This window comes from Eschrichtius robustus, chromosome X (genome assembly GCF_028021215.1).
Source record: "Eschrichtius robustus isolate mEscRob2 chromosome X, mEscRob2.pri, whole genome shotgun sequence".
Classification (NCBI taxonomy): domain Eukaryota; kingdom Metazoa; phylum Chordata; class Mammalia; order Artiodactyla; family Eschrichtiidae; genus Eschrichtius; species Eschrichtius robustus.
Window position 1 is genome coordinate 93,985,184 of NC_090845.1, and position 15,361 is coordinate 94,000,544.

The 15,361-nt window shown below is 34.6% G+C and overlaps 1 protein-coding gene across 1 annotated transcript in view; it reads left to right on the plus strand.

The window, feature by feature from the left end:
- IL1RAPL2 (interleukin 1 receptor accessory protein like 2) overlaps nt 1–15,361 on the plus strand; it is a 516,387-nt gene that overhangs the window by 238,223 nt on the left and 262,803 nt on the right. The window contains exon 5 of the mRNA XM_068532662.1: nt 3,490–3,564. Within this exon, the coding sequence (XP_068388763.1) occupies nt 3,490–3,564 (75 nt within the window). The remainder of the gene's footprint in view (nt 1–3,489; nt 3,565–15,361) is intronic.

A 15,361-nucleotide genomic window follows, 5' to 3' on the forward strand; every position in this document is an offset into this window, starting at 1 on the left:
ACATTAAGACTAATACCATGGTATACTCAGTAGAGCAATTATAGTTAAGGATAATTAAACATAAGCCGCTACAGAGGGAAATGCAGGGAGGAATTGTGGACTGAAATGTTAGTACCAAACTGCATCCTTTGCTCTCATTCTTTCAATCAAAGCATGAAGCTTGAGCAGAAAATTGAAAGACTAGCTCAGACCCCAGCTAATCCCTCTAGGGGTCCAGGATAAGTTTTCTAATAAAATTGTAGATCTCCACTGTGTTGTTCATGGGGTCTAGTATTGACAGTTCTCCCCTTCATTTCCCAAACAGTAACTGTGATTTTCAGATTAAAAAGAAGAAAAATGAAATGAGCTTGCCTACTCATGGCAGCATGTGCTCTAGCTAATCTGCAAATGCTATAATTATGCTGGGCGCTGATAGATTTGTCTCTGGGCTGGTGGTCAGGATCCAGATGAACTGCTGCAGCTCCTGCTTTATCATCACAAATGTTTTGCACTTCTTGGCAATTCCCAGGCCTAGACATGATATTGGAATTTAATGAGGTTCCACGCCCATACATCCCACTGGGATGCATTAGGATAAGTGTAAGTTCATCTCCTTTCATTCATGAGTTTAGGGAAAAAAAATGTATGTGCATGGAATGTTCTACAGAAACCGTGTTTCAGCTGGCTGTTTGCCACAAAGCCGCTCCCACTGGCCTGGGAACCTAAGCTTAATTAGTTTGTAGTCAAAGAGGCTAAAACCATTGATTCAGTACTGAGCATTTTTACCTCTTTCCTGCCTACAACTTACATCTATCTTCCTATCCATTCTGCATATAGGGGCTTTTGGTCGCAAGGGGGCACCAAATGAGACAATGCAAGCTTCATTTAGCTTCATCTCTAAGGTGGCCATAATTGTAACTATCTTCCTTACCTTCCAAGGTCATTGTGTAGATCACATGAACTAATGTATCTGAAAGCACCTTAAAAATTTTGAACCACCTGTAAACATAAGGCACTTAAAATTATCATTAATATTAATAAGTTTTAGTAATTGACATTTAACAATAATAAAATCAGAGTAAATATATCCATAGTCCATGGCAGGAGGTAAGGATGGGGGGCAACAATGACTCCAAATTCATATCCTGATGAAAGTAAGACAAGATATTCATCTTTGAGCATTAAATACATTACCTACAGTTACTTCCCACCTACCAATTAATACATTTACAGGCAAGACATATTTGAAAATAATACTAAGAACAGTTTCCAGCAATCTAAGTGTCTATAATCTGGATGTGTAAGGCAAATTGACAATAATTATGCCAAGTAACCAAAATGATTCTTTTACAAATAAAATGTAGGTGGCTGGACTTTTAAAATTTTTATTCATGTTTTGAATACACAGTATATGCATGTTGTTCAAAATGTACAACAGGTATACAGTGAAAATTAAATCTTCCTCTGCTGGCCAGTACCGCCCTAACCCAACCTCACCCACCACTATTCCCCAGTCACCTAGTTCCTCTCCTCAAAGGAAATCACTGTTATGAGTTTCACATGTATCCATTCAGAAATATTCCACACTTGTACAAATATATGTATATGCACAGCACATGTGCATGCACACACACACACATATATATTTTTTACACAAAGGATAGTATACTGTGCACACTGTTTGGAACCTTGCTTTTTCATTGAATAGTATATCTTGGAGATATTTCATAATAGATGTACAGATTTACCTAATTCTTTTAAGTAGATGTATCATAATCTATCATTATATGGAAGTAACATAATATTATTTAACCAGCCTCCTACTGATGGATATTTTGGTAGTTCTCAATATTTTGCTATTACAAACGATAGCAAACAACAAAACTGAACATCTGTTGTGACTGGATTTTGAATACAAATATTTAAATTTTGTTTAAAAGCATATCCTTTATATTTCAAATAATATTTAAATATTGATATAAGGTTATTAAGAGTAACTGAAATATTGAAGAAATGAAGACTATAGATATTGTATTTGTGTGTTTGCCTGTATTATGCCAAAATTAGCTTAGTTAGAAAAATATATCATTCAATTCCATAAGGACAAGATGCGTTACAGGCCATCAATAAAGATTTGTTGGAAAAATGAGAACAAGTCACTAAAATTTTTCCTTAACAGTTTGGATATCAGGAAGATAAAGCTAATGTTATGTAAAGCTCTGTCCTGTTGCATTTGTTTGTTATCAACAATTATTTTGGGAATATCACCAAATTTGTATATTTCCCTAACCTTCCCTATCATGTGATCAACTTTTGTTTCTCTCTTTCTCTTCTAAATATCTTTGCAAATATGAGATGAACTTCTCTCAGATCGGCACAGAATTCCTAAACCAGTCAACTAACAATGGGTTAATGATTATCTCTTTCGTGCCCAGCTCTATTCTATGTCTCTTGTGAATTACAAAGACTTATAAAACATTTCCCCTTGATAGGTAAGAGTCTAGTTGGATAGTTGAAGTAGGGCATAAATACGGGAACAAGTAAAAGGAACTCAGGGTATAAATAATAGCTTCATATAAGGTTTGTCATAAAGCATTTTATATCTGTGTGCCAAGTCCTGACACTTCTTTCTTCTAGGTGCCTCTCTAAGTTCTACCTCTATTCCTCGATTTGTGTTATTAATTTTTCTTGCATTTCTTATTCCTTACCCTGCCTTTCCAAATCTTCTCCATTCCTTAAGGTCTGTGTGGAGACTCATTTCCTTCATAAAACTTTGCCCGACCCTGACAACAAATATTGACCTCTCCTTTCTCCATTCCTTTACCACATATAGCCTTATAGCTGAAATGCTACGATTTTATTTTTACTAAATTGTATTCTTTGTTCATCTATTTTCATGTGCTAATTCTGTGTTCGTAGTCCTAGATTACATATTGAAGGCAAAGATAAATATTTTACTTCTTTTCCCTTAGCACTTAGCATAGGACTTAGTGGACAAAAGATGCTCAATCAGTATTTTTGATCATTTATCCTAATGAAGGTACCAGTGTTTTATCATATTGTTTTAGAGATTGAGGTGGGGAGTGAGGGATGATTCAGAGGTATAGAAGGTTCAGTCCACCAGAAATGTCCATTAGGGTTATATTTCACTAAGAATATTTAGTACCACAAAGTGGGTATGAAGATTTAATGTTTATATTATTATACTTTTAAAATCTGTATTTCTTTACACTCACAAGCTTATAAAACCACTCAAAATAGACCATTTGTTTGATCTTGTTGGAAAGTGTAGCTGTCAAAGTGGCCTATTCACAGTGAATCAGTGGTGCTCTAAATGTGCTGGGAAGTGGAGATTGTATGGATAGAGTAACAGCTCAAGTAGGAACACTGTCTAGTAAATGTTTACGTACTCTCAAGTCTACAAACATTAAATATCATACACGATAGAATCTTTCTCATCCTGTAATTTATCTCAATTTTTCCATTACCTTCTTTCATTTTCTCTTCTAGCTTTACTCACAGACAAACCTCCCAAGCCATTGTTCCCCATGGAGAATCAGCCAAGTGTTATAGATGTCCAGCTGGGTAAGTCTCCTTCTGGGAATAATAGGTCCTAAACTTCCTCTCTGTTAACAGATGGGGAAAATTGCATGAACCAGGAAAGGTTTATTGCTACTGTCATTACATGCAAATCAATTTGTGTCTGTTCATTTATAACCCTGGAGTTCATTGCAATAGCAGTTTAAGGAAATGAGTTTGTATTGCATCAAGGAATGGTAATACTAAGTGGTTACACTGGGTATTAAGTGTGCTGTAGGACAGAGCTTTTTAACTCTGTGATTGATAGATTCCTGGGTGTCATGAATTGGTGACTGGTACAGAAAACTTTTCATGCTTATCAGTCCCAAATTTTTATTTAGAGAGCATTAACTCCTGGAGAACAAGCACTTTTTTAAAATAAAAGAGCCCCTCAGTACAGACTTTAAAACGATCTGATAATATTATTTCCAATGGCACAATCCAGGGCTATTTAAAACTTGTTTTCAGGTTGAGAGCCTAAATATTTATGAATCATCTGGAGTAGGAAAAAATAACAAGTTGATTTATGGGTGCTAGTGCTGTTTTACAGATTCAAAGACACAAGGTGTTGAGCCTCCTTTTTGAGTCTCCTGCCACTAAACGTTATATTTCAAGAAATTTAAGCTTGAAACTCAGAGGTCTGCTAGTGTCTCTTTCAAACCACGGCCTTTACTCTAAACTATATTCTTTAACATCTGTGAGCTTTCACCTATCTTGGGTTTTATTATATTCTTCAGTTCTAATAATTTCTTCAATTCTAAACAAGAGAACTGGGTAAATATGCTGGCAACGTATTAGTCATACTTTGGGCATATGACATTGAAATATGTGACCAGTGGTACCTACCAATTATATAGCTAAGGAAGATGAATTGGCCCCAATATTTCAGTCACTTCGGAAGTGTTTGACTCAACTTTTGATCTTTCCAATACAACCTGGATTGTTAGAGACTTATTTCTATCTTAAAAATAGGTGAGAGAATATTACATTCCTAAGAGCTTGTTCACTTTTTAAGAATGAAATATAGCACATTATAGTTAATGCAGCCTAGCAATATGAGTACCAGAGTTAAGTACTTTAAAACAAAAAGAAAATAATAAACATGTTGTCAAGAGTAAGCTGTGAAAATGGTGAATATTTTGTCGGTAATGTTGAAGATTAGACTATGGCTGTCTCCCCACCACTTGTATATTATTTTGCAGAGTCATCACATTTTGTTAAAGCCAAATCTAGATGTGCTGACACACTCTTTCAGTAAGTTTTATATACTCACATCTTTCCATCCACACTGATATAAAATACCTCGAGGGTACTCTGGTTTGCCAGGGGTTACATGAAGCCATAAGATGATCTTGTATCATTTGTTGAAGATTTAACAAATGATAAGTTGCTAAGTGAATGCGTTATTTTTATATGAAAACATAAACTAAGGAGTAGCAAGCAAAATTCACACAACTATTTCAATTAAAACATGACTAAATTTTGTGTTTGTGGCCCCTAGGGGGATACTTCTCCTCTGCCATTAAGCAAACTTCAACAGAAAAGTGTGAGGAGTGTTGCTGTAAAGTAAGGAGGGAGACCCTTGTAGGGAGTAAATTTCATTCAGATTCACTGGGTGTCACACTTGTCTGTTCTATTCAGGACATCTCTAATAGAACAGAGATGTGTGCTTTTTATAAATATGTATTCCAACATAGGTATGTATACCAAAAAAGCTCACCAACACCACCCTGTAAAATCATTAAAGTAATTTGCTTCCAATTTACATTAGATGCAAGGCTGAACTTTTCAGTTTTTAGTTTGTTACACAATTTGGAAACAACTTTATTGACAGAAAGATGGAGACCTGCCCATTTTTCATTCCAGAAAGGCTGTTTCTCCAAGATGCTAAATCGACCATGTAATTCAGAGAAAGAAAAACAAAATCACTTAAATAAGATCTTTGGCATTTCAAGGAGCACATGACTGGTTAATTTTAAGTGATTTTAACTTTTCCACAGATTTATTTAGTACTGTTTATTCACAACTGGAAATCATTTTGTAATTTACTCATACCTCAATAGTAAGGTGATGTTAGAAGCACTATAAATGCCAGAGAGCTCTTCAGTGTTGGTGGGGGCTCTGCAGTCAGAATGATGAGGGCTTAGAAACCCTAGACATAAAAATGAGCTAGAGAAAGATAACTGTGGTGATTGGACATCCCTGTCTATATCTTGAAAACTTTTAGAATTAAGTAAGTTCTCAAAACTTCTAGAAATTATTTTACTTCATTTTTTACAGTTTACCAAGCACATGCAGTTTTACACATCCTTAAACTAGAACTAAAATGAGGACTACCCAAAATACAACAATCCAATCTAAATGGCTAAGCACATTACCAAGTTCAGTTTTGTCAAATCCCAATATTTGAAAATTTGGGATAACATTGTAGTGGATTAAAGTTAGCCCCAGATTTTCTCCTATTCCTACCATCTAAACATAGTTTCTCATTCCCCTCCCCTTGAATCTGGTTGACCTAGGATATACTTGACCAATAGAGTATGGTAGAAATGATATTCTGAGATGTCGGAGGTTGGGTCAAAAGAAATCTTGTAATTTCTCCTTGGATCTCTTGGTCTGGTCTGAAACTACCATGCTGTGAGAAACTCAAGCCACATGTAGAGACCCTAGAGGTTGAGATGCCATGTGGAGAAAGAAAGGCCAATAAAACACCAAGGCACCAGACATGTGAGTGTAAGAACCCATGTTGGAAGTGGATCCTCCAGTCCCAGATGCCCTGACCTATGCCATGTAGTTCAGAGATAAACCATTGAGCTGAACTCTTCCTAGATTTCTGACCCAAAAATTCATAATGAAAAACAAAAAAAAAAGGGTTATCACTAGTCACTAAGCTAGGTATAGTTTGTTAAACAATAGATACCCGGAACAAACATTAATTAATTTTCTCTAGAACATTTTGAATTCCATTTTACCCATGAACAAGAGTCTCATGCAGGCATTTTATGCCAAGTTAGAAATATTGTAGGAAATATTTGAGTATCAGCTTCAAGATAGTTTTAGAAAACATGATCTAGAATTATTATTTATGTGTTTGTTTGAGGGTTGCACTCAGTTATCAGTTCTGCACATTTGTAAAGGCAATCCAGTAAATGAAAATTTTCAGTTCAGATGAACACTTTTTAGTGCATGGAGTTGGCATCAGTACAGATATTTTGTTGTGCCTCTAGAGGAAAATAAACATCTTGACTTTCTCTCTCCTATAGTGTAATCCATTAGTCATCCACAAGGTTATAGAAATTTACATACTTTTTGCTGACATAGTGATGACAGTTTGGTTGTTGCTAAATTGTGTTCACACTATAATGCTGAAAGAAGATTAATCTTAACAAGTAACTATATATTTTGAGATGATAAACATGTTCTTAACAAAATAATATTAAAATTATTGTTCTCACAAAGCAAGCCTATTCAGCTAAAGCTGCCTGTGGTAATCTGTGAAATATAAAGATAAAAGAAATGTATAAAACACACACACAAATTCAATCTGGCCCTATTACCTTCCATTTATTTTCTCCCTCTGAAAGTAAATTTAACTTTAAATTTGATGAAACAATCTTTGTTGTACTAGGGCTAATTATGTTTCTGGCAGTTGAAAAGGAATATATTTTCAGTAGTTTTATAAGAAAAAATAACACTGCATCACAGTATACTAATTTATATTGTACTTTAATATGAAATTATTAAAGCATCATAGTGATATCTGCCCCACTTGAAATGTGTTGATGCTAGGTAGACTCTCTTTTGGATACTGCTTTTTTTATAGAACACAAATGCATGCTTTACAAACTGTAACAGACTCCTAGAAACTTTGAAAAAGCCATGAACAAATGTGGATGAAAAGATTTGAGATCTGACATTTCATTTCAGTTAATGGTGAATTTGGAAATGTGCCCTGTTCTTCTCATTGATGATGATAATTATTTTTCCTGGGAGTTTCCTAAGACTTAAACTACCAGTCAGTGTTATGCATAAAATAAATATACCAGAAAGAAATAGAAAACATGAACAGACCAATCACAAGCACTGAAATTGAAACTGTGATTAAAAATTTTCCAACAAACAAAAGCCCAGGGCCACATGGCTTCACAGGTGAATTCTATCAAACACTTAGAGAAGAGCTAACACCCATCCTTCTCAACCTCTTCCAAAATGTAGGAGAGGGAGGAATACTCCCAAACTCATTTTACGAGGCCACCATCATCCTAATAACAAAACCAGAAAGAAAGAAAACTACAGGCCAATACCACTGACGAACATAGATGCAAAAATCCTCAAAATAATACTAGCAAACAGAATCCCACAGCACATTAAAAGGATCATACACCATGATCAAGTGGGGTTCATCCCAGGAATGCAAGGATTCTTCAATATATGCAAATCAAACAATGTGATAAACCATATTAACAAATTGAAGGAGAAAAAACATATGATCATCTCAATAGATGCATGAAAAGCTCTCGACGAATCTCAACACCCATTTATGATTAAAATCCTCCAGAAAGTAGGCATAGAGGGAACTTACCTCAACATAATAAAGGCCATATATGACAAACCCACAGCCAACATTGTTCTCAATGGTGAAAAACTGAAACCATTTCCTCTAAGATCAGGAACAAGACGAGGTTGTCCACCCTCACCACTATTGTTCAACATAGTTTTGGAAGTTTTAGCCACAGCAATCAGAGAAGAAAAAGAAATAAAAGGAATCCAAATCAGAAAAGAAGAAGTAAAATTGTCACTGTTTGCAGATGACATGATACTCTACATAGAGAATCCTAAAGATGCTACCAGAAAACTACTAGAGCTAATCAATGAATTTGGTAAAGTAGCAGGATACAAAATTAATGCCCAGAAATCTCTTGCATTCCTATACACTAATGATGAAAAATCTGAAAGAGAAATTAAGGAAACATTCCCATTTATCATTGCAACAAAAAGGATAAAATAACTAGGAATCAACCTACCTAAGGAGACAAAAGACCTGTATGCAGAAAATTATAAGACACTGATGAAAGAAATCAAAGATGTTACAAACAGATGGAGAGATATACCATGTTCTTGGATTGGAAGAATCAACATTGTGAAAATGACTATACTACCCAAAACAATCTACAGATTCAACTCAATCCCTATTAAACTATTAAGGGCATTTTTCACAGAACTAGACCAAATAATTTTACAATTTGTATGGAAACCCAAAGGACCCCGAATAGCCAAAGCAATCTTGAGAAAGAAAAACGGAGCTGGAGGAATCAGGCTCCCTGACTTCAGACTATACTACAAAGCTACAGTCATCAAGATAGTATGGTAATGGCACAAAAACAGAAATACAGATCAGTGGGACAGGATAGGAAGCCCAGAGATAAACCCACACACATATGGTCACCTTATCTTTGACAAAGGAGGCAAGAATATACAATGGAGAAAAGACAGCCTCTTCAATAAGTGGTGCTAGGAAAACTGGACAGCTACATGTAAAAGAATGAAATTAGAACACTTCCTAACACCATACAGAAAAATAAATTCAAAATGGATTACAGATCTAAATGTAAGGCCAGACACTATCAAACTCTTAGAGGAAAATATAGGCAGAACACTCTGTGACATAAATCACAGCAAGATCCTTTTGACCCACCTCCTAGAGTCATGGAAATAAAAACAAAAATAAACAAATGGGACCTAATGAAACTTAAAAGCTTTTGCACAGCCAAGGAAAAAATAAACAAGACGGAAAGACAACCCTCAGAATGGGAGAAAATATTTGCAAATGAAGCAACTGACAAAGGATTAATCTCCAAAATATACAAGCAGCTAATGCAGTTCAATATCAAAAAAACAAACAATGCAATCCAAAAATGGGTGGAAGACCTAAATAGACATTTCTCCACAGAAGATATACAGATTGCCAACAAACACATGAAAGGATGCTCAACATCACTAATCGTTAGAGAAATGCACATCAAAACTGCAATGAGGTATCAGGTCACACCGGTCAGAATGGCTATCCTCAGAAAATCTACAAACAATAAATGCTGGAGAGGGTGTGGAGAAAAGGGAACCCTCTTGCACTGTTGGTGGGAATGTAAATTGATACAGCCACTATGGAGAACAATATGGAAGTTCCTTAAAACACTAAAAATAGAACTACCATATGACCCAGCAATCCCACTACTGGGCATATACCCTGAGAAAACCATAATTAAGAAGGAGACATGTACCACAATGTTCATTGCAGCACTATCTACAATAGCCAGGACATGGAAGCAACCTAAGTGTCCATCGATAGATGAATGGATAAAGAAGATGTGTCACATATATACAATGGAATATTACTCAGCCATAAAAAGAAACAAAATTGAGTTATTTGTAGTGAGGTGGATGGACCTAGAGTCTGTCATACAGAGTGAAGTAAGTCGGAAAGAGAAAAACAAATACCGTATGCTAACACATATTTATGGAATTAAAAAAAAAAAAAAAGGTTCTGAGGGACCTAGGAGCAAGACAGGAATAAAGACACAGACGTAGACAATGGACTTGAGGACATGGGGTGGGGAGGAGAAGCTGGGACGAAGTGAGAGAGTAGCATTGACATATATACACTACTAAATGTAAAATAGATAGCTAGTGGGAAGCAGCTACATTGCACAGGCAGATCAGCTCCATGCTTTGTGACCACGTAGAGGGATGGGATAGGGAGGGGATATGGGAATATATGTATACATATAGCTGATTCACTTTGTTTTACAGCAGAAACTAACACAACACTGTAAAGGAATTATACTCCAATAAAGATGCAAAAAAAAAAAAAATAGAATAGTTTTGAGGATTGTGACAAGTGAAAGCAATTTCAGGCAAAGGTAAATGGATTACCAACGATGGATTTAGAATAAGCATCTTCAAACTTTTTGTAAAAGCCTAGATAGTAAATATTTTAGGCTTTGTGGGCTATATGTTCTTCATTATAAGTATCATGTAGTGTGAAAGTAGTATAGATATTATATGAGCATGACTGAGTCCTCATAAAACTTTATTTATGAGAACTAGGATTTCAATTTTACATAATTTTCATATGTCATGAAATATTATTCTTCCTTCAATTTGTTTTCAACTATTTGAAAAATGTAAAAATCATAGCATGCAGACCATACCAAAACAGAAGTTGGGCCTGCTGTGTCCCCGGGATTGCAGCTTGCTGATCCCTGGTGTAGAAGCAAAAAAGTACTAGGCGCCTCAGATGCTGAACATCAACTTCATGTTGAGTAAAAGTGTTTACTCGCTAATTGTTAATATGGTTATTTACATTATCCTGAGGAGTTTAAATGAAAATAATTCTTGTGGATAACTTTGGATCATTATGCTCATAACGACCAAAAAATATTTGGTAATGTATGCAAATTAGTAAATTGCAACTTTCTAGTGCTCTTTCCTATGTTGGTTCTAAAAATTAAGCAAAGGCTATTGTTTTGATAATAAACCTCAGGGTATAGAAAAAATAAAAATAAATATAAACACTGTTTATTTTCTCTTTCTGTGTTAAAGAGTCAAAAAGAAGGCCTGGGGGCCCCAATCATATAAGAAAAACTCAGACCAGTGGAATAGTTCCAAGCTAATTGAATACCAGATGAATCTGATCCAGTATGAAAGAGTCTCTTTATTTCTCTTCTATTCTCATTCAGAATTTGTTTTATTTTTATAGGCTGTTTAAATTCATACTTAATGACTGTGTTATGTGCTACTGGCTCAAACTTTCTCCGTGTGTATAAGCAGTTTTATTCTTCGTCGGAAATCAATGTCACCAGCAGTTTCTACTTAAAATTATATTAGGTCCCCTAAGAGACCACTGTATACTACAAGAGAATAAGGGAAAATATAATATTTAATGCAATACTCAGGACTACGAGGCAAAAAAATAACTGATTGAACCCTAATTTAGGAAATTAGCTGTTTAGCCCAATCAATCTTTTTTTTAAACTCAATATACCTAAAAACGTTGTTTGCATTCTTAGTTGATGCCAAACACTGTGTTAGAACCTGGGGATATAGAGGTTAACAAAATGAGGGCCTTGGCCTTAAGGTGTTTCTCAGTCTAGTGGGGAAGAGAGATGTGTAAGCAGAATTACAATGCAATATGATAATGGCCAAAACAGAGATGGGAAAAGGGAGAGTGACATTCTTGTGGCAAGACCTCATAAATTAACAATTCTATACTCTTTGACTTTCACTCAGTATAATGACAAATCTCTGTAACCTCAATCCAAGTACTAAATTTATTTGAAAATAATTAAAAATTGCCAAGATATAACCTTTTATAATAATAAATTATCCACCATTTCTTCAATATGGTAAATACTAAAAATGGAAACTTATGATATCCCTCAGTCTCTTCAGTTTAGCAAAAGTAGCAAACTATTTCTAAAGTTGTCATAGAACAAATAATCCAAAGCAGGTCACCAACCAATTGAGCTAAAATGTCAAGCCATAATTAATATCAATATAAATAGCTATACATGATTATTCCATAAGCTCGAATCATGTATATGTGTCGTGTATATAATGGTGGTAGCAAGGGATTTATTTAATTATTTTTGTTTTTGTATACTCTTCCTATGCTTTTAACTTCAAATAACTCCTTAAAACCTTCATTTAATTTAATCTTGAATAAGTGAAGACTTTGGAGAGGAAGAAGAAGGGTATCATGAGTTCACTCAGCATTCTTGGCACACATAATTGGAGCTGGTTCATGGCAGCTTTCACTGTCCCTTGTAGATATTCTAGGGTTAGTGAGCTGTTTCCAAAAGATCTATTTTTTGCAGGATAACATGTACAAGCTTAGCCTGGGGCTACACCAAACTGCAAAGTATTCTATTCCCCAGATTGTACAACGTGTGCATTATTTACAGCTTTGGAAATTCTGGGCCAAGCCTTTTCCCTAAGAGTTGGCTGCCATATTAAGGCTTGAGGCTGAATCTGGTTTACTTACTTTGTCTAAGTTTGTATAACTTAATCATACTTGTTTTGAGGCACTTGACAATGAAAAGAAAAAAGTTAACACTTAAGATTTATCTGTAATGTAATGAGTTAATTATGAACATCTTAGGAATAACATGATTGTTGACCAGACCTCTATTCCATATATTGCTATTTTGGGGCATTGCTGAAGTTTATGCCTCATTGAGAAAATTAATATAAGCTTGAGGGTGTTGCATCACACTTTCACTAATGCCAGTACGATGATTTTATACATATCAAAACAAAATTTGAGAATTTACTATGTATAGACACTGCAATAGGCATTTGTACATACACTGTCTTATTTATTCCTCACAAGAGCCTAAAGTAGTAGTAGGTACTGTTGAACCATTTTGCAGATGAGGAAATTCGGCCTCAGACAGATGAAATAATTTTCCTGAGGTTACATATTTAGTAAGTGGTAAAAATGGGATTTCGATCAGATTTGTCTGACTCCAAAGTTTGTGTCATTTTTATTGCAGCATACTGAGTATGGTAACTTTATCTAGGCCCAAAATTATATCCTCAAAAAAGGTATCAGGTCAATAGAGACATTTTAATAATAATAGCAGCAACAATAATAATTGTATTATATGTATTATAACTGCATGTGAAATGGTAATTATTTAGCAATAGCTCTACTAGTAATAATTATTATTTTTATAATAATATTTAGTATGATTATTTAATAATAGCTCTACTACTACTAGTAGTTTTATTGCCAGTAGTAGTAGTAGTAGTTGTTGTAGTGGTAGTAGTAGTAGCAGTAATGATAGTAGAGCTATCATTTATTGATTGCTTACCACGTACTGACACTATATTAATACTTTACATGAGTTATCTCATTTAATCCTCTCAATGACTCTATGGGATGGATGCAACTATTTATCCCATTTTTAAGAGAATCATTAAGATATTATTCATACACCATACAACTGATCAACTTAAATCATACATTTCAATTATTCCTAATATATTCAAAGTTGTGCAACCCTCACAACAGTCAATTTCAGAACATTTCAACATCCCCAAAAGAAACTCCAAACCCATTAGCAGTCACTTCTCAGTCCCGCACCTTCACCCCCACCACCATCTCTAGGCAACCGCTAATCAATGTTCTTTGTCTATAAATTTGCCTATTCTGGACATTTAATATAAATGAAATCATACAACATGTGGTCTTTTGTGATTGGCTTCTTATATTTAGTATATTGTTCTCAAGGTTCAAACATGTTGTAGCTTATATAAGTACTTCATCCCTTTTTAACTGCCAAATAATATTCCATTGTATGGATATACCACATATTACTTATCCATACATCAATTTAAGGACATTTTTATTGTTTCTACTCTTTGGCTATTATAAAGAATGCTGTTGTAAATATTAGTGTACATATTTTTTGTGTGGATATATGTTATCATTTCTCTTGGGTTATCATTTCTACCTAGGAATAGAACTGTTGGATCACTGGTCAGTCTAAATTTAAACTTTTAAGGAACTGCCAGATTTTTCCCAAAGCAACTACACCATTTTACATTCTCAGTAGAAATACACAAGCATTCCAATTTATTCACATCCTTACCAACACTTGTTATTTTCCCTTCTTTTGATAATAGTTATCCTAGTAGGTATTTAGTGGTATCTCATTTTGGTTTTGATTTACACTTCTGTAATGGTTAATTATGTTAAGCATCTTTTTTGCGTGTTTATTTGCCATTTGTATATCTTTGGAGAAATGTCTATGGATCATTTTTAAAATGAGAAAATTTGGCTCAGAAAAGTCATATAACTTACCCAAGTTAGTAAGCAGTTTATAAATAGTGAGGCCTAAGTAAGTTGACACTCTTACCACTTACCCATAATGTCCATTCATGTTAGTACTGTTGTTTACTCAGTCTCCTTGCATTAGGGGCTTAGTTCTGTTCCCTTTTTTAAAATGGATTTTGGACAGAAGTCAAGTGATCCTATGAGTTAAAAGAGTATCCTGTGTGAATTAATTCAGTGGGAGAATAAGAATGAGTAAGAGAATTATTTTGAGTTTTTGACCTTGGTAACGCATGCCAAAACACATTTTCAAATGGCAAACTAATTCAGAACCCGCAGGCATACCTGAAAACGGGCTATGAAACACAAGGCAGTATAACAAAGCTTTCCAAAGGGATGTACACTTAAGTGACCAGGAAGCTGCATGTATGCTTCATCATCTGAACAAATACCAAGAAATTCATCTGTGTCACTCAATAATAGGAGGGATAGATTAGAGACTAAAAAATACGTTAGGAAACTCTCTACTTTTGGAACTTATTAGGAATATGTGCCAACTAAGGACACTATTCCCTAATAGCATGTTCTGTCTGTATTAATATCAATACCATCAGCTTTATAATTATTTTCAGCAGTTCTATCCTCTAACCCATTTTAACAAGTGGATAGTGTATGCTTTTTAAATATCTGAAAAGGGAAAAAATAAAGCTACCTCTTTTGACTATGTCTTAACATCCAACATGAACTGGGGGAAAAAAGAATAATTTAGGCACCCCTTCCAACTCAAATAGCTTATTTTATGTAAATAAAAGTGGATTTTATATTATAGGTAAACTTGTAGAAAATTGAGGGAAATATCACCTGGCTGGTTCACACATAAATGACTTTTAAGTGTCTTCAGAATTGAGGTGGAAGGGTGGCTTTGCATCATTTAAATAAGTCCCTTAATTATTTTATACACTTTATTTG